We start from the raw sequence: 20,400 nt of genomic DNA on the forward strand, positions 1-20,400 counted from the left end.
CCAATCCTTTAGTAAAAAAAAATAAATAAAAAAGTTTATATATATATATATATATATATATATATATATATATATATATATATATATATATATATATATATATATATATATATATATATATATATATATATATATATATATATATATATATATATATATATAAGTAACAAATTCTCACTTGATGTCAAGTTCAATATTTGGCTGTTGAGACATGATGCGCTATTACTATATTCTTTTTACAATTACAATATTATTATTACAAAATCATTGTATTATGGATTCATCAACTTTTAATGAAGCATATCAATAAGAAGAGAGAAATATCTATTTACCAAATCATCTCCTGACAGTTATTTACGCCTCAGTTTGACATTTATGATTGCATTTCACTCTTCCATCCCTTTTTGCTGATAAACTATAGTACTCTACAACTTGCTGTTAAAAAAAAATCCAGTCATGATTTTTCTATTTCTTTTCAAGAAGAGCATTGTAAGAGGACTTTTTATCTTTCTTTCTAGGCTGGTTCTCTCAGGCATTGAAAAAGATAAATAAAGGTCTATTCCATCACTTATACTGTTGTGTAATAAGCAGCTTCACTGCTGTTTTTGTTTAAAATGAGGCAAAGGCTCACAGCATCAGCCAAGCAAAGTCATGGAATGTAGTTAGACAAATGCCAGCAAGTTCATTAAAATCAATCAGGCCAATGGAGGCAGACACTAATAAATTAAGTTGACTTGATCTGGCCTCCCCAAGGTCAGACCCACACCATATGTTCTCTATGACCTTCCTCATGGGCCCAACCAAAGAGTCATTGTCACTGTTATCTCAGAACAGTTATTTGTTGACATATGATTATTATACAGATTTCAAATAACTGAAATATAAAGAAAGTAACTGAAATTTTGGAAAGGGAGAATTAAAGGACTGAAAAAAATATTATGATGAAGCTCAAGTGTTTGCTCTACATTTGTAATTACATTATCTGTAGACTACTCTGTAGCTTTGACTTATTTCTTGCAAACATACTTTTTTTGGTGAGGAAAAAGTTCTGAATTTACAACCCACAACAGAGAAACATTGAACATATTATTTTAACAATTCATCAACTCAAATAATAATTTAAAGCTCAAAACAACACAAAAAGTTCAGTATGCCTCATCTAAATTCTTACAAAATATTAATCTTGCCAAGTTGTGAGCTTTAAGCCATTTTCATTATATACAAATTTGACATTTTACCACTGAAAAGTTACTCTACCAGTAGCTCATACAGAATACACACACTACTTATGTATAAATATATACAATATACTGCTGCAATATACAACAAGAATCCTATTCTTAAATATTTCAAACTACCAGTAAGTGGTCACTGCTAAGTATAATTCCAAGTACTCGGCATGGTTAGCACCAAGAAAATGGTGTTTATGTGTTGACCAGTTTTTTTTTTTTTGCATGTAAAGGGTGGTGCTTGTTAGTACATTAATATTAATTTGGTAAGAATATGTACATATTTATATGTTTTGAGACACAAAATAGAATAATTACAGAGACACGAGAAGTTGAGAAGTATCAATGAACACAACCTTACAGTTGTACATATTTTTATTACATTGATATCTTATGGCATGTTGCACACACTTGTAAAATTTTCATTGCTGAAACATAACCTCACTGTTAATCCAGCTCCCTAAATGTCTTGTATGGAGCTTGATATTCATGTACGTGGAACTTCTTACATGCACTTCCTGTTAGTATCCAGGTGTCAGATTCTTCCATTAACTTGTCTTCTTTAATTCTATGATCTTTCACATTTCAGCAGTGTTACATACCTTTCTATCTTCTATGATTATTTTCAGGATAGATTTTCCCTAAACTTGGTAATTACAGTTTTTCTGCTTTCATCCCTATTCTGTTCACCAATTAATGTGAGATTTAAACAGTATTTTCACTCTGGGATACTCTCTTTTCTGCTTTTACACCTTTTTAGACTTGAGTATCTTTTGGGAAATATTTCAAGAAACCTCTGGAACAAAACTGATTTTAATTTTGAAATTTCTCTCTCTCTCTCTCTCTCTCTCTCTTTATATGGAGTGGCAATTATTTTTCTGTCTGTTGTACCCTTAACCAGTCTCGCAGTCACATAAAATTTTTATTTTACTGAGTTATAATGCTCAGTAATGCGATCATGGTTGATGGAAAAAAAAAACAAAAAAACTATCACTGATTACCATGCAATGACTTAATTTCATCTGATATTACATCTGCCCAACAGGAGACTGGCAGTCATTTTCAGGAATAAGTCAATAGTAAAACTACAATATTAATATCTTATTTTACACATTTAAATATCCAAATTTAAAATATCTATAGCATAAATAAAATAAAAAGCACGTGTATACAAATTCATGTTTTCATTTTTTTGTTTTGTTGCAACAATAATTTATACTATTTTGACAAAACTCTTCTATCATGACCATGATTTCATTGAGGAAGTTCTTGTTCAGTGTTGTGTCATACTTGTAATTTCATTATTTTAATGTGATACATTATAATGAGGATAATGCTGCATTCAAAGAGCACTTCTCACTGTTTGCAAACATAAAGTTATGATTGGGAACATAAAGGCAGTGGAAAGGAACTGGCCATCCCACTCCACATGACGAGGCCCCAGCAGGGTGATGCTACCAGTGCCATGCCAACGGTCACAAGTAAGTGCAGCACACTTTTATATTATGTTATGTTGCCTCACATATGTAAATACAAATGTATGTATGTATGCATATAGAAACTTGATTGAAAAAAATTCAGACTATGACAGTTTAATAAGACCTAAAACATGGGTAATGGGGAAATACTCTTCCCCCCTGCCCTTTCTTCTTATGTGTCTTACACAGATCTCAAGGTGCATGGATATAATATACATCCCATATCCACACTACAGAAAATGGAAGCATCCACTGAACAAGTTCATGGGATCAACCATGGTTAGCTGGAGTGTCATGAAAGTCTATGAAATTGACACATCAAATTTAATTTATCAAACGCAAACTTTCATGAACCAGTTTTCACCCCAAAAATGAACAAGGCAGGAGGTTTTATAAGTAAACAATTTAAATTCATAAAAAAAATCTTAAACATGGGTGACATTTAGAAAAATGTCAGCAGACATTCAGTGGTTAAGTACTTATATATATAATGAGCATTACTTGTCTTTGGAACAAAAATCTATATATCTTAAGACATCACATGCATAACAGTGAAGATGAGTTAACATCATAATGCTGATGTTTCAAATGTTTTTTTATGTAAGGGCACTGAGTTGTTTTAGTGACACAAGAGGAGACCACAATCAGAGATGAAAGCTTCTTGGATATTGTCGAGCCTGACAACAGTGTTGATAACATCCATTCCTCCAATCACGGTTCCAAGGGAGGACATTTCTATATAACCTGGCCAGTCTCTGGTGTATATTCCGAACTGAGAGGGGCAGTGATCTTGCCCATAACCAGTGAAGTAGAACCCTGCCACAAGACCTGCCACCACATCTTGCTTGTTTTTTCTGCCTCGGTCCATCCCAGGTAAGGCTGCCCCTCCTGTGCCATCATTTCTTTCATAATCACCTCCCCAAATCTGCTCTCCTAGCTCATTTTTTCGTGCAACCTCTAAAAAGCGAGTACCCACATAAGATGGTCCAAGTTGCCCTGTACATAGTGCCTTGAATTGACGAGTCCTTCCTTCATGGTCGAGGAGCACAATATACACACGGCCTTGGTAGTTCCCTCTCCAAGATACATCAAAAAATACAATGCAAAAATCTTCATCCTGCAAATCTTGGATCTCATTATACTGGAAATGAATAAGAGAAGCATATATTTTTTTATGTTGCACGTAGTTCATTACCTTGTAACTAAAAAGAACTTCAATTAATAAGGCTGCAGATTTTTAACATGTAATGCTAAATAAAATTAAGCACTGATACTGCAAATTAGTACTACTAAACAATCTTTTTCATTACAGGACTGTGTGTGTGTGTGTGTGTGTGTGTGTGTGTGTGTGTGTGATTTACAATCACGATGTTCAGGATCATGTGCTGAACTCATGATCACCAGCTTAATCCTTTTTAAGAAAGCTTAGAGGTCAAGTAGTAAGTGTTTGCTTGATAGTGAAAAATCCTTACTGTCTTGAGCATAGTGTGAATCTCAGGCTGCCCATTTACATGCTGCTGCCAAAGAGTTTGTGTGTGTGGGCAAACTCATTTCTCTTCTGTAACCACACCTGATATACATGTCTTTTTAGTCATACTTCACTCCATGATTCTTTTCCCTCTGTCACCCCATCACCAACCCCTTTTCATATCCCAAACCTCTTCTACACACTGAACCTTAAGTTGCCATTCTCCCCTACTTCATGAACATCAGTTCACTACAGTCCACTCACCTTCCAACTTCTGTCACTCACCACTTTATCATTTACTTAACTCAAACAAAATCTTTCAAACCACACCCAAATTAACCCACAACAGGCAGAAGTCAGACACACTTCAACTATCCACAAAGGATTACTGTACATTTATTCATAAACTAGGTACTATTTCCAATTGCCAGGTAATTTCTTACAGGCACATGTATACAAACTACACCTTCAATTTTTACATTCCTAATTCTAGTATTCAGATCCTCCAGCAAAACTTCAAAACTTTAATGATCCTCACCAACATTATAGCAAGAGGTTTCTCTTTTCTTTTCATCTCTCTCACTGTCAGGCCCATGCACACTCACAAACACCCATTCACTTCCAACCATGCTAGTCAGTCAATGAAGCTTCCTTCCATGTCAACACTCCTCAGTACACTTCTAGAGATACTAACATAATCATTCCTTTTCTCACTTTCTCCCTCAACATCTGACTTCCTTCTACTCACTCTTCAAAACTCAGATTCATTCTTTCCTTTCATCTTCATTTCAGACAGGGCTATCTAATCGAACTTCTGAAAGCATTCAAATTTTATAAAAAAAATTCTGCAAGTCTTCATATAGTATTGTGAGAGAGATTTGTCTTTGGAAAGCAGACTGCAATCCCTCTCTTATTCTATTAAGACAGACAGACAGAGAGGACATGAGGTCAACAACAGTCTTGTTTCATTCTCATGTCCTTTTTTTTTTTGTAGGAGGGGCACCAGCCAAGGGCAACAAAAATCCAATAATAAAAAGGCCCACTGAATATTTTACAATGGTAACATCAGGTGTCTAGCTCCTATTTGGATTTTGTGATCAGCTGGTTTTCTGTCTACTAGCTGTTGTCTGAATGATTTGAATGATTTTTTTTTTCTGCTTAACTGCACTGCTCTTTGCAGGAAATTTCCTTAAATCCCTCAGGCACCTTGATGTTTGAGTCAAAACATAGACATCCACTACACAAATTTTGATATAAATCACATCAAATACATTTTAAATTTCCTAAATCTGAAGTTTCTTGCTGAATCATGTTAAAATTGGATGGGTAAAAATCCAAGAAAGAACTATCAAATGAACTCATTGCCAACACTCATGTGGATGAGTATGGAGTGATAAGGCCCATCACTTAGTCTCTTCTCAGCAAGCAGTCTGCAAATGTCTTCATTCATTCTTTCACATCATCTCAAGCTGGATAAACCTGGATTATGATTAGCTGATGAAAGCAGTGGATTATATACTTTCTACTATTGTGTAAATAAAGTAATAGTGTTGGGATATAATATTCTATGTTATATTTACAGGGAAAGTGTATGGCAGCATATACAAATTTGTTGCAAGTTGGCTCAGAAAATTTTGAGCTACAAAGTGGTGAATGTATTGTATTTTTGGTGTTTTTATACCATGTTTATAATAATGAAGAGTTGCTAAATATTTGCATTTACTGTGTTCTTTACATTTCAGAATAATTTCTGATTAAGCCAATGAAGTGTAATTATGCCAAGAAAACACTGTGGGGATGACTGATAATATAATTCACAGCATGCTGTCAGGCCTTCTCTGCACACTGCAGATGTGTTGCAGTGGAAACAAAAAACTGAATACACTTTCTTTGCTTAAGGGAGTCAACATGATGATGAGCTTGCTGATGGTAATGCTATCATGCTGAAAAAAATCTGAAATAAATTTGGAAGTAAACTTTAGTAACCACTCAATCAATTAAAGTTCCAAAAATATATTAAACTTTAGTAACCACTCAATCAATTAAAGTTCCAAAAATATTTTAAACCTTAAAATCATGTCTATACTCATGTTCACAGGCCATATGAGTGGCTGCTTACAAAAAAAAGGCTAAGAGCCAATCACCATGAAATAAAGTTGATAGTGCAATCACTTGTATAATTTTTCTGTTATTATGGAAATAACAATAATGTGAGCACAGATGTATTGTACTGCTACTGATATTCATGGATCATAGTAGTTTGTACCTTAGGCACACTTCTACCATCTTCATCATATGGATATTTTTCATATGTGTAATAATCTTTGAATAATGGACATGTATACTAAGATATTATATCAGAAAGAACATTAATTATCAACAACTACCTATACATACACCTGACATTGACCAAATAAGATAAAGATGGCAAGACTGTAGCTGATGAGGTACACACTACTATGATCTACTAATGTTAGTACCAGCACAATACAACTATATTCAAATTTCAATAATTTCAAGGTCAGTGAGAAAGTTCTGGAATTGATTTTGTTATCAACTCTATTTCAGGGTGATTAGCATTTGACCCCTAGTTGCAGATAGCCACTCAGATAACACATGCAATAATTCATATTGTACTCATCATTGTATACTATGAACTGTTGGCCACACTCCTGCGAGGTCCACTTCACATTGCCAATGCTGGCCATGATAGAAAGTCCAGAACACCCATTCATTGGTATTAGGGAGACTTGTTACTTCCCTCACTCTGCCCCTCCCTACCTCTCCCAACCACGATGAGTGGGCTGAGCGAAGCTCTCTACTAATGTTTTGGAGCCACTATCTCGGCCAGCACTGACAACACTAAATGGACCTCGCAGGAGTGTGGCCAATAGTACATCCTTCAAAGTAACCCTCCTCCCCTTTTCTCCCTCTTTTATCATATGTATTCAGGCTTCTCATTTTTTAAAAGGGAAGCCTTCTTGTACCTAAAACATTGAATCTCCTTAGCATCCTTTCATTACTTCTTTTGCACCCATTCTCTTCAGCAGACCTAGCCATCTTAGGGTATGGCACTTCATCACCACTATAAAAGCAATTTTTCTTAAAACATTTATTATACATCATGGTACATATCCCCTACTATGAAACAAAAGCAACACTGAAGTTGAAAGCAAGAATGAAACAAAATTAAAGAATGCAACAAATTAAAAACCAAGCTAAAATGAAAGCTAAGTTGATCAAGAACAAACTTCTGGTTGTAAAGAATGAAAAGTTAGTGTTTTAGAACAAAATACTAATTAGCAGATATAAGAAGCAATTCAAAGTAAATTGCCAATACTTAAAAGGCAGCTTACCGGGAATGTCTGTGGGCCTGAGGGAGGTTCTCCATCTTGCAATGCGTGAAGATGGAGACGGTTGCTGAAGAGGCTGACTCGAGAGTGCCGTGTTTGGCCTCCCTGTGCTGGCAGCAGGGTCCACAGGGAGTGTCCATCTGTACTTGCTTTCTTGACATCTTCCCTCAGCTTGAGTACATTAAGCTGATTTGTCTGAACGAAGCTTATGATCAGCACATATTGTCATTGTTGGTTTATAAATGTTCTCTAAAAAAACTTCAGATTTATAAAGTAACCAGTTAATTAGCTTTGTATTCCCTATTATGATATGAGAAGATAAAAAATAAAAAATGTATAGAAATTTTGTAGAGGAAGAAACTGAATATTATTTCAAAAGCTCAACATGGAAATCATTAAAATGAGAGAAAAAAAAAAAAATACTTGCAAGAACTTATTAAGTTTTGGAAGCGAGGTATGAGCACCATAACAAAATCTAGCAAAAAAACATATGGTAGCATTATTTGGGCATATAATGCAATGAAGGATATTGAGCATGGAGAGCATAAAAATTTCATGAGATAGCTCAATAGTTTAACAGTAGCATATACAAGAGAGATCTGAACATAGAATGAAAGTAGTCTGATGTAGAACCCAGACACTAGAAAAGGATTACATCTAAAGGTTCTTTAATGTGAATAGAGATGCTGTTAGGAGCTTGTATATATATGTAAAGTTTGGTCAATTAGTTAAGGTATGAGGCCATGGAATAAAAATATAACAAAGCACTGTGATGTAGTTGAGTTACTTTAGTAAGAATGAGATGAGAAGGATACTAGGTGTCAAGCAGCATGCCAGTACCAATGTTTTATATTAGTACAGGTTAAAACTGCAGTTTGTTATGTTTGAGTTATATTGTGCATTTGCAGAAGTGAATCTGCACCTGTGGTGCCTAGCTGTACTGGCTACACATATCACAGAAATTCCTTATTCTCATGTGGTAATGTCAGCTTGTTTCAACGTATTCTGTGCTGTGAATGAGGGTACAGACAACAGCTGGGTGTGATAATGAAAATATTTATCACGATAACCAATAAATCAATAAGGATAACCTCATTGCCAGTAACCGATAATTGATAACTGGCGATAAATTTATCGCCTGAAAACCAATAAATTGATAAATTAAAAATTCCAATAATAGCAATAATGTTATTGATATTTTAAATAAAAAATTGATAAATCCAAATCTTTATTTTTTATCTTTATCTTAGAAAACTTAGAAAAACCTTACAAAAGACTTCAAATTCAATGTTTATCCTGTCTCTTCACTAATGAAAAGTACTGTTGTAAGTAAAATAACTACATTTGATTTTGAAAGTTTAAAACTTCAACATGCTCATGTTCCAAAAACTAAAATTATTGATTATCGCTAGTTTGGAACCCAAATTATTGGTGATACTGATGAATCAATAATGTGGGAAAAATAATTATTGGATAACCAATAACCCAATATCATTATCATGATAAATTATCACATTAATGCCCATCTATGGTATAGACCTTAAAATGAGTACATTTGTGGAAAGCGCAGTCTAGAAGAGTGATATTACAACTCCTTCCTTCAACTAAGCACACACCTCACTGACATGTAACAGCAACTGGTAACCAGAGGTAGGTACTAATGAACTTGGTCCTCCCACTTATTCTTCCCTACTAATACATGTAAAGCTTACAGGAAATGTTCTTGAGACATTCTACATAAACTTTTCTTTGCAACCAGAGAGAGAGAGAGAGAGAGAGAGAGAGAGAGAGAGAGAGAGAGAGAGAGAGAGAGAGAGAGAGAGAGAGAGAGAGAGAGAGAGAGAGAGAGAGAGAGAGAGAGAGAGAGAGAGGACAAAAGCTAACAAAAATCCTCACTTCTGGTGTTTTTAGAGAAAGGAAAGAAAGCAATCTTACATAAAACTGCTTGACTGTTATCCAGAATCCCTGCTCTGTACTTCAGACTGTGGTAATGGAGAATATTTGCTGCCCAAAATTATTAAGAAGGAAACTAAAGATGTAGCAAGAGTGCAACAGACACATGAAAGATTCCAGAATGATTGGCTGCACAAATGAAAACCATCCTTTATACAACAGAGTAATGAAATGTGGGGGAAAGTAGATATATGAAAAAATAATATGTTATGCAAGTGGTGCTATATGAATAGGCAAGACTGTTGACAGATCATAAGTGCTATATCCCTCACCTCTAAAGGATCATCTGTGCTGCATTGCTCATGGCTCTCTTTTTCTTCAGCCATTTTTGCTATCTGAAGGAAAAAAATGAAATAGTACATATAAAAATATCCTTCATAAACCATTCAATATGCAGTGTAATTATCATAAATGAAGAGATAGAAGTGTGAGGTTACAAGACATATGCTACAACTGAGTACACATGGAAGATCATTTTAAGTTGCTATGAAAGATAAATTCACACCATACTGACCAGTTCTTCATGGAGAGGGAGGTCAGCTGGGCAGAGGACTGACCCCCTGTGGTAAGTGCGGCAGTAGGGACATCTTAGGGGACGGCGCTTCATGATTTGGTTGAGGCACTGGGTACAAATAGTATGCCCACAGTAGAGGGTCCTTGGCAGTCGCTTCCCCTCGTTATAATTTTCCAGACAAACATGACACTCCATCATCAGCAAGTTTGTGTGCCCAGAGTCATAAACTTGTACTCATTGGTAATATCTAAGTTCTTATAAATTTCTTGAATCTGTAAATACATAAAGCCTGTAATATCAAAACCATGTCATCTCATACACTGGACAATTTAGGGTTTTTTTTTGGACTGTAACCTAATTAATGATATCAAAACACATCTTACAGTAATGTCCTCTTGTGCTGACTGCTATAGCCAGAATGGCTTTGAAAATTAGATGACACTAAGCTACTGGAAATCTTCCAGCATTTTATTAAATCAATACTATGCTGCAGTTTCCTCACATGCAATAATTTGAGACATTCATAAAATATTTCTTCAAGAGCTTTCATTTGTTTGGTACATCATCACTAGACTCATTCAGCAAGTTCAAGTATGTATAAATTTACAAACACATCCTATGTTCTGGACTGCTAAAAACGGATGCATAATTAGTATACAATTTTTGTGGTCTCTTCTAGAAGTGAGTTGATATACTCTCTCAGACCATATGACATCTTTTCTATTATTTTTTCAGCTTTGAATGATGTTGGGCTGGGGACCCACTCTCCCTTGTACATTTTTTCCCCATGATAAATGGGAAAGTAAGTGCAGAGATGATGTGTGTTTTATGAACTGGATTTCTCTGACTGAGTAGTGACTGGTACCAAGCATGGCTCAGCTGTGGGTAAATTCATTTGTTGGGAGCACTTATGGGCATCTGGATGATGGGGTAGTCTTGTCTGAGGACTGTCAGAGATATCATGTGTCCATACATCCCTAGATTTTTCTGTTGTACATGATGGAAAGATCCTTCGCATCCTACTCATGCTGGGCCTGAAGGCAAGCAACATTGGTGTAGGGCAGTAATTTGTGTGAGAATTTCTGCCTTTAGCTCTTAGACATAGAGGCATATCAGCTTGGTCAGTCACTGACTACTGATTGCTGACTGACTGCTGCTAATATAATGACAGTATGAATCTCTGCTGAAAGTAATTGTTGTGGTTACAATCATTTCAGTATGCTTCTCAGTTCTTTTTGGAATGGGATGGTGTTTCACCCACACAAAAAAACCCACCTTCCACAAGGTCCCCAAGTTGGTTAACTATTGGAAAGAAGATTATGAAGAAAGGGTAATGTGCTATACTAGTTCTTTTAGATATTAGTGCAGCTTTTGATACTGTGGTCCATGATTTGTTTGTGAAAGATCTGAGAGGCACTGGAGTTATAGATAATGCACTGAAATACCTAGAAAGCTTTTTACAAAACAGGAGCTATTGTGTACAAATTGGAAATTGTTTTTCTTCAAATGAGGCTCTGTTGAGAGGGATTCCACAAGGAAGTGTGCTTGTCCCTATCTTATTCTGTATCTACACAACTGGCTTATCAAAACAATTTCAGTGACATGGTGTAGGATTTAAATTATTTGCTGATGATATCCAGTTTTACTTTTCTATCACTGACATTGAGAACACTAGTGCAAAAATAAATTATGTTAAGTCAAAAGACTGGATAAATTATAAGCAACTGAAATTAAATGAAAAGAAAACAGAATTCAAGCTTGTAGGAAAGAAAGACAGTTAAAATATCTTGATGCTATTAATATGACAATAAATGGTAATGAAATTCATATTGTTGAAAGTGTTCATGATTTGAAAGTGCCCACACCAGGAAACATTGTTTGGAAACAATGTTTCCAAACTGTTTCCAAACAGTTTGGAAACAATTTGCAAACTGTTTGGAAACTGTTTCCACATATTGCTTCCTGTCCAGACCTCAGTAGTTGTCAGGATGCCTGTGAGTATACAGGTTGCTGCAGCAGCCACTGTATTTTACTTAGCACTTTTGATAATACACTTAAGGAAGGGCAAGAAAAAGAAGAGATGGGTGAGGAAATTTTTTGAAAATTCCCTTTCATGGTGACTTGCTTCTGGCAGATCTGATAGTAGATGGAACAAGTTTCACCAATTTTCTTTGGATGCTCCCTTCTGAACTGTACTTTGGTGGTTTTGATGTTCTCTGTCATGGCATCCACCTTCATCTTATTCTTATAATCTATGCATGTTATATCCCACAATACTGGAGATAAATGGAGCAATTCAATAAGTTCTAGAGTTTTTCTGTTCACCACATGGTGTTATCACTGCAAGCCTCGTGTTGGTACTGATTCATCACCTCTGCCGCACACACACACACACACACACACACACACACACACACACATAGTGTTTTCCATTCTGGATGGGAAAGAAATACATGTGAAAGATTGATTGGAAACAGTTTATAAACTGTTCCCAAACAGTTTTCAAACAATTTGCAAAGTTTGTTTCCAAACAGTTTGGAAACATTTTCCAAACTGTTTGGAAACTGTTGGGAAACAGTGTTTTCAAACAATGTTTCCTGATGTGGTCAGGACTTTAGATTCCACTCTAACTTTGAAATGCAAGGTAAATGATGTCATCTTAGAAATACTACATTTATCAAGAAGTACCAGGATAAGGGTTCAGTCAAGAAATTGGTGATTAACAATGTTGTATCAAGAGTGGATTATTACTATCATCTGCCCAAGCTCCAACTAAGAAGTTACAGAAGATATTAAACAAAGCTGAAAGATTAATTAAAGGAACATCACTAAGAGAGAGAATTATTTTTGTTTTGATTGAGCTCTACTGGCTAACTGTAAAAGCAAGATTACCATTTGTGTCTTGATACATTAAGCATTGATTATGGGCCATCCACGAAATTTAAGAGAAATATTACATATAATGGAATCAGGTAAAGTTATTAATACTTGTAGAGTCATGACAGGAATTACACTTTAAGAACCGAGGTTTTCTTCAAATGTTGGATTGTGTGCCTTCAGTTCTGCTGTCCCAAGATTATACAATAAGTTACCACTTGACATCAGAGGGACTAAGGATCTCGCCAGGTTTAAGAAGGGTTTTTTTTTTTTTTTCTGAATGCTATGAAATGGAAACTTTGACAATTAACATGACATATACAGTGTGATTACTCTTGACAGTACTGCCACTGATTTACAAGTCCCTGGTCTGTCCCCGCCTGGAGTTTGCCATCCAGGCTTGGGCCCCTGTACACCAGGCAGGATATTAACAGGCTGGAAAAGGTGCAGAGGAGGGCCACCAAGCTAGTCCCTACACTAGCTCACTTGCCTTATAAGGAAAAGCTGACAAGACTCAACCTTACCAACCTGGAGAGCGAAGAACCTGGGGAGACATGATAGAAGTCTTTAATATCCTCAAGGGGTATGACAGGGTATGCGGCGGTAGGAACTTCCTTAAACTCGTCACTGGCCATTCCCACCCACACACAAGAGATCATAACCTAAAGCTTATGAAGCCCAGGCACCGCACTCTCATGAGGTCCATGTTTTCCTCTTCAAAAGTAATAAACAAGTAGAACAACTTGCCGGAAAATGTAGTAAAAAGTGACAACATAAAGATATTTAAAAACAGGTATGACCGGCACCTTGTTCAGTAATAACTGAGAAGTGGCACCCCCTTATGAGTACTTGCTCCCTTGCCTCTTAACCCACCACTAAGTAAATAGTTACATGAATTAAGATGCGTGGGTTCTGTTGAGGGCTTCGACCGAAGTGGGAGCGATAAACAAGAAACATGAATATATAAATTGTTGTGGAGAATGTATCGAATACCTGAGCAAATTCAACACAACATTAAACCAACTATATCACCTTGACTTAACCACAAAGAGATAGCAATTTGTCCCACAGAACGAGGTATCCCAGGGACGACATACGATCCGAAGGGTATCCCTGGCTAATGACTTCACCTAACCATGAATGTATCAACTGTCACGTAATGATACTTCTCCACTGAAGTGCCCTAACATGTGTGATTATCAAGAAAGAGTGTAATCAGTCAGGATTTGTGAGCAGTCTTGGAAAACGAAAAAATACCTTACCTGGGCGATGCTGCGTCACCGAGCAAGCGGCGTGTCAACCAGACACACAGTGTTGCCAGCTGCAGATTTACTCCCTGCATTTCATGACGAAATTTCCTTCCACTGAAGATTTTATTATTTTTAGATCATCACTGACCATCGGCACAAGGACAGTAATGAAAAGTGCTTACGAACCAAATATACAATAATGACAATCCATGAGTAATTCTCTCTCTCTCTCTCTCTCTCTCTCTGTGTGTGTGTGTGTGTGTGTGTGTGTATATATATATATATATATATATATATATATATATATATATATATATATATATATATATATATATATATATATATATATATATATATATTATTTACTTGTTTATTTGTTTATCTATTTAATGATTTAGCTTAAATCTCTCTCTCTCTCTCTCTCTCTCTCTCTCTCTCTCTCTCTCTCTGAAGCTGAGGTATGTTATCACTTAATTTCTTCGTGTCAGACCGTAGCTATGAATTCTTTAGTGGAATTCGCTCACAATACCTCATCCTCTGCTCCGTGTAGTATCGAATTGTCTTCTGCTGCAGTCAGATCAAGGCGAAATCACATCTATTAGTTATGAATTCAATGAGCTCGTACTTTTCTTCTTTACTCCAATTATTCCCACTAGAGCCTCCTTTAAAGGCATTTATGACAAGGTGCTGCAACGCTGAGACTGCCAACATTGAGCCCCAAATCCTCTGAAACATTGATGAGGAAGTAGTCGTTGCTTCGTCATGTACAAAAGGCTTAAGGATGAAAGGGATAGGAAGAGTGGAAGATGAGAGCTACGGCAGGAGAGAGGAATGTTTAAGAAGAAGGAGGGATGAAAGTAGTCATATATCTAGCTTAAGAGGTTTTAAATGATACTGTTTGGATATATTATAATTTAATTTAATTAGATCTCTTAGAATATCAACACACACACACACACACACACACACACACACACACACGAAGACCAGATCACCTGAGAGCAAAACGCCTCAACACAAAATGTTTATGGCATTTTTTTTGTTTTTAACACAGGAAGAACACGAAAATCAGTGACCTTCGTAAACAGTTAATCCCGTTTACATAATGAATCACAAATGAAATCAGAACAAGCGGTTACAGTGTAAAGGTAAATACCCATATACTATTATAGTCTCTCCCCTACACAAATAGGTTGTCTATAGACGTGCCATATATATCTTTTTTTTTTCAGTTTTTACACAACATTAATGCCGTGTGATGTCAACTCAGGTAACACTAATATGATTTAAATTAACAACTATAAAACAGTGGTGGTAAGAACGGATTAAAAACAAATCGTGCAAAATTGCTACAGTATAGAAAAAATAAACACGGTAAAAAAAAGAAAAAAAAACGAACAATACATTGCAATAATAATAATAATAATAATAATAATAATAATAATAATAATAATAATAAAATCCATTAATAATCTAAATCTTTGGTAGAAATTTTACGGGCGAATCATTAGTATTCGTCTTTCTTCCTTTCTCTTGTTCAGCTGCTCCTTGCCTTCAGTGCCTTCATGCTGTTTTCCGTCTGCTGAGGAACCACACCTGCATCGGCTCCTTCCTCCCCTTCATGGGTACAGGGCCGCGGTAGGTGAAGGTGAACCCATCATCTTGGTTCTCCGGCTGCTGCAGATACCTGGGAATGGGAGGTGTGGTGGTTCATAAATGCTCTCTCTCTCTCTCTCTCTCTCTCTCTCTCTCTCTCTCTCTCTCTCTTCATTATACCACTTGAACTGTGACATTTTTTAGACCCTCTATGTATATTTCCTTATTATTCAATTAAATCTGGATTCCCTCTCCCCCTCTTACTCTTTAACTGTGATCACGATCATAGAAAATTTATTAAGGCACTGAAATATTTTCCATTATGTATTGTCAATGGTTCACAATCAAGGATCAGAATCTCGACTCGAAGTCTTAAGTACAGAGTCAACAGCAAGAGTAATGTGAGCTAGTTCGTGTGTGTGTGTGTGTGTGTGTGTGTCAAAATTCGTGAAAAAAAAAAAACATTATTACGACAATTAATCGATAAGTTTCGCACTTCATATAACTGTAGGATATGGAAGAAACAGTGTAGAGCGAATAGAACAACTTTTAAACGGTGGCATGGCCAACTAACGACCATTTAGAACGAAAATGAATAGCGAAGTGGTAGTGACGATGGGTGGCTGCGGGAGATCCATGTTTAGGCTACGATATTGTGTAAGTACTATGTGGCATTTGTTTTTCACATCTAAGACAGAGTATGGAAGTGATGCCATACTAGCTTTTCCCATATGGAAAAAAAAAGTATGTTAAAATAAATATTTAATTTAAACTAGACGGAGATCGGGTTTATTGCGGAGAGACATTGGTAACATTGCATCAGCTGATTCAAGCGTGGCGCGTGCTGACTCGAGATGAACATATTACATTGTTTTATATTATTATGCTTTATGTGTTTTAGGTTAGTAATTTCCTCTACTTGTGCTGATTTAGATTCTAGTAAAAAGCACTCTAGCTGTTTTCAAGATGTTTATGACTTTACGCTGATTGACTAGCGCGACCAAGCAGCTGTGAGTAGTTGGTCACAGACCAGTAATGGGCGTGGGAGTGCCTTTGTATCGGCCCGTGATCTTACCTACCCAGTCCCTCCATCACTCAGGTGTGTTTTCAAGTAGCCAACCAACAGGTGTCACCAGCGAGTCAGTCTTTTGGCCCAAAGAATATTGTTTAATTTATAGTAAATAACACGTATTGTACTGGGACTTGAAGCAGTCACACCTCAGTACAATAAACAATACTGTTGTTAATTAAAACGTAGTTCACTATTCTTGTCGTTTTATTTATTAGTAAAACGATACAAATTGAATAACAAACTGAAAATTGCCTCTAAGATTTTTGCTGGATGAGCACTTCGAAATCAACCTGAGTTAGGTTCTCGAAATAATAATAATAATAATAATAATAATAATAATGATAATAATAATAATAATAATAACAATAATACATGTGTTGTTGCATCTCTGAGTACCTGTCTTCGGTATACCAATCTCGCCTCCGACGAGATTTAATCGAAGTGTAAATTAAATAAGTGGAACCTCAGCGAACATTCTGTGTCCAAGATTTGCCAAGATTTAGTTTATAATCAGTGTAGATGTGGCGCCTTTTGGTTGGGGGGGTGAGGGGGCGGATCTCTAGTCATCAAGGCCCACGTCACCTTGACTTTTCAAGGTGACAATCAACAACAACAACAGTGGCGCCTTGTTCAGAGTGGACAGGGAGAGGGTGCTGCGAAGAGACTTCACTCACGGGGTAAGTGTTAAAAAAACATAAACCTTCTTGAAGTCACAAATGAACAATACATTGTATTTAGGACTGTGTTGAATAAGGAATACCAGTGGATTGTGTTTTATTCGTAGAATACTACACGAAATGGCGTCCCGTACACCGTCTTCGTGTTGGGATGGTCTCTTTTCAAGATACTATGCAGTCTAATGTTACTTGATAAATGTCTTCGAAGGCGAGGCTCATATACCAAAAGCAGATATGCAGCAGATGCTACGAGTGTAGCAAATTTTTTTTTTTTTTCGAAAACACAGCTGTGCTCGATTTTGCAGTGCTTTCGTGCAGCAAAAAATTTAAAGAGAAAATTTTGTTATTCATTTATTTTATCTCGTTTACCAACAACTAAAAAAAAAAAAGATCAACTATATTTTTATTAACAATATTACTTATTGTATTTATGTGTAACTGTTACAAGTGCCAAAAAAGAGCATGTAATTCACGGTAATTGAAAGAATAATCCAAGCTCGAAAGACTGAGCCACTGCTGACATCTGGCAACCCTAAAAAACACCCCATTGGTCTATTGGCCCTTCCCCTAACTCTCTCCTCCCTTATCACTCGCTCTTCGTGTCCTCTTCGGTCTCTCATTTCCTTCTTTTGTTACTGATTATTTGAGAAATTCCTGTCTTGCAGATAATAATGATGGTGATGATGATAATTGTTATTATTAAATTTATGAGAGATAACATTGCTCGTATATTTAAGTGGTTCATATAAATTATTATCATCATAGAAAAAAAAAAAAGGAAGAAATTAAGAATAAGGTATGTCATGGTACGTAGCAGTTGAACAGCTAATGTTAATTGTAAAGAAAGCGATGGTAATTATGACATAAATGAGTTTGGTAATCAAGTCAATAAAGAGAACAACAGTATCATCCGCCACGGTGAGACATAGACCATAAATAATATTGTTTATCTTTTTCTTATGTGTGTGTGTGTGTGTGTGTGTGTGTGTGTGTGTGTGTGTGTGTGTGTGTGTGTGTAAGGGAGGCACTGCCCTTGGGCAGCAAAAAAAAAAAGAAGAAAAAAAAAAAGGCCTACTGAGGATCCAGTTCCTCAAAGAAAGGTCAAAAGAATCACCTAAAATTGGAGGATGTCTTAAAACCTCCCTCTTGAAAGGCCTCAAGTTATAGGAAGGACGAAATAGTTATAAAAGAAGGAAAAAAAAAGTCTTCCACCGATGGCAAATGTTATAGAACTTTGCATCTGTCAGTCAGACCTTCCTTACTCCCATCAGTGCATTATAATACCTGCTCTCCTTATGCATTCTCACCCACCTGTACGACACCTCAGACACGTTGACCCGTCCTTTCTCTCCTGTCGTCTCCGTCCTCGAGGTGATGTTGACAGTGTTGCCAAAGAGACAGTAGCGCGGCATCCTCTGTCCTATCACGCCCGTCACCACCTCGCCCGTGTGGATGCCGATGGTGATTTGCTGCAGTGTGTGTGTGTGTGTGTGTGTGTGTGTGTGTGTGTGTGTTGGGTAGATGAGAGGAAGGAGAGAAAAGGATGAGTTATGTCCTTGTTAACGCTTCTTCCTTTAGTACTCTCTCTCTCTCTCTCTCTCTCTCTCTCTCTCTCTCTCTCTCTCTCTCTCTCTCTCTCAGTAGATAGTAAAAATAGAACCTGTTATTTGGAGTTCTAGCATTCATTCAAGTAAATACTAGACAATTTAAAACTCTCTCTCTCTCTCTCTCTCTCTCTCTCTCTCTCTCTCTCTCTCTCACCACGCGCTGGCCGTCCACAATGACTCCCGCTGCCTTGTCCATCATATCCAGGGCTAGGTTACCAATGCACTTGGCGTGGTGGTCGCAGGTCTCCGGCAGTCCGCTCACCGCCATGTATTTGTCCCCCACCGTCTCCACCTGGGGATGAAGCGTGCGGTGGAAGGTCAGGTGGAATGGTGGTTAGAGGCAGGGAACGAAAGATTGGAAGTGAGTGGCATTAATCGGGTGAGAGGCGTGCTGGAGTCACGTAAGGTGAGTTAATGAGGATATGAGGGGAATACGTTGTGTTCATAGTTATATTCTGCAATGCCTGTCTAGATAAAGAGAAAGAAATACCAGTCATAATATTTGCATATGTACAAAACGCAATATTTGTCTATACACTAAAAACGTGTATTTGAGTAGAATTTTTATAAATATCGCGTTTTGCAGTTTTGGCGCGTATCGCTTCATATTGTGTTTTGAATCCATATTCTAGACTGAAAACAATATTGTTGAGATATAAGACGTGATGAAAGCAAAATTATAATATGTAAATACATCGTACTCGTTCAATTATACCTTATACTGGGGCAAGAAGCCTCCTACACAAAATGGTTATCTTACGGTTGAATAAAAAAAAAAAAATAATACATTAATTTTCATTAACAAACTGAAAAAAAACGGGTTTGTATAAAATAATGAATTAAAATCATTATCATTGACATTCCTCTTATTCGTAGTAATAAATAATACAAGGTTAATTATGTTACATTTTCTTATTTATGGAAATCAGAGGCTCTATTTGTTAACAGTCTTGATATTTACTCTGTCATTATAAGATTTATTTATTGAGGATCTGTTAGGGAACAGTCAGGGCAATCTTACCTTGTAAACATTTGGGTTCTTGACTTCGTCGGTCAGCACGTCAAAGGCGGTGTAGAGGTCGTTTAGCATCCGTACAATCTTGGAGGCTCCGGCGATGTCTGTGTGTCGGGAACAGTAGTCGGTAAACCCCACGATGCCTGCAACCATGTAAGGCTAGGTTAGGTCACGGACAAGGTAATTGAATTGCAACGCATAGTAAAAGACTGAAGGCTGGAGTGAAGGTTTTAACATTTTATGGAATATTTTTCATTTTACTGCTGTTTTAATCGATGTCGCTTTCATTCTCAGGTTTTCAACACACACAC

The 20,400-nt window shown here is 36.5% G+C and overlaps 2 protein-coding genes across 7 annotated transcripts in view; both read right to left on the reverse strand.

Annotated features, from left to right (window-relative positions):
- Positions 1 to 1,586: 1,586 nt before the first annotated feature.
- LOC135103544 (uncharacterized) lies at positions 1,587 to 14,294 on the reverse strand. Of its 5 annotated transcripts, none has more exons than XM_064009961.1 (5): positions 14,135 to 14,294; positions 9,996 to 10,267; positions 9,754 to 9,816; positions 7,532 to 7,723; positions 1,587 to 3,848 (listed from the first exon to the last, which is right to left on the reverse strand). In XM_064009961.1, exons 2-5 carry the CDS (start codon positions 10,191 to 10,193, stop codon positions 3,327 to 3,329), a joined length of 975 nt encoding a protein of 324 aa, XP_063866031.1. In that variant the 5' UTR covers positions 10,194 to 10,267; positions 14,135 to 14,294; the 3' UTR covers positions 1,587 to 3,326. The 5 variants fall into 5 exon arrangements, with proteins under 5 accessions (XP_063866031.1, XP_063866035.1, XP_063866034.1 ...); XM_064009965.1 differs by lacking the exon at positions 14,135 to 14,294 and adding an exon at positions 13,905 to 14,006; XM_064009964.1 differs by lacking the exon at positions 14,135 to 14,294 and adding an exon at positions 13,764 to 13,898.
- A 752-nt stretch (positions 14,295 to 15,046) lies between these two features.
- Positions 15,047 to 20,400, reverse strand: part of LOC135103545 (guanylate cyclase soluble subunit beta-1-like) — an 86,483-nt gene continuing 81,129 nt past the window's right edge. For both annotated transcript variants that reach the window (XM_064009967.1, XM_064009966.1), the window contains 4 exons: positions 20,096 to 20,232; positions 19,229 to 19,366; positions 18,779 to 18,936; positions 15,047 to 15,809 (listed from right to left, as the gene is read on the reverse strand). In XM_064009967.1, coding sequence (XP_063866037.1) covers positions 15,686 to 15,809; positions 18,779 to 18,936; positions 19,229 to 19,366; positions 20,096 to 20,232 — 557 coding nt within the window. In that variant the 3' untranslated portion in view covers positions 15,047 to 15,685. The remainder of the gene's footprint in view (positions 15,810 to 18,778; positions 18,937 to 19,228; positions 19,367 to 20,095; positions 20,233 to 20,400) is intronic.

Source organism: Scylla paramamosain, chromosome 9 (genome assembly GCF_035594125.1).
Source record: "Scylla paramamosain isolate STU-SP2022 chromosome 9, ASM3559412v1, whole genome shotgun sequence".
Lineage (NCBI taxonomy): Eukaryota > Metazoa > Arthropoda > Malacostraca > Decapoda > Portunidae > Scylla > Scylla paramamosain.

Excerpts from the sequence above, each read along its gene's own strand:
- LOC135103544 (XM_064009961.1), bottom strand. The coding sequence starts at position 10,193 with ATGATGGAGTGTCATGTTTGTCTGGAAAATTATAACGAGGGGAAGCGA. Across the intron at positions 7,724-9,753 it reads GCACAGATGATCCTTTAGAG|ACAAATCAGCTTAATGTACT; the intron begins GTGAGGGATATA and ends AGCTTCGTTCAG. Across the intron at positions 3,849-7,531 it reads CAGGCCCACAGACATTCCCG|TATAATGAGATCCAAGATTT; the intron begins GTAAGCTGCCTT and ends ATTCATTTCCAG.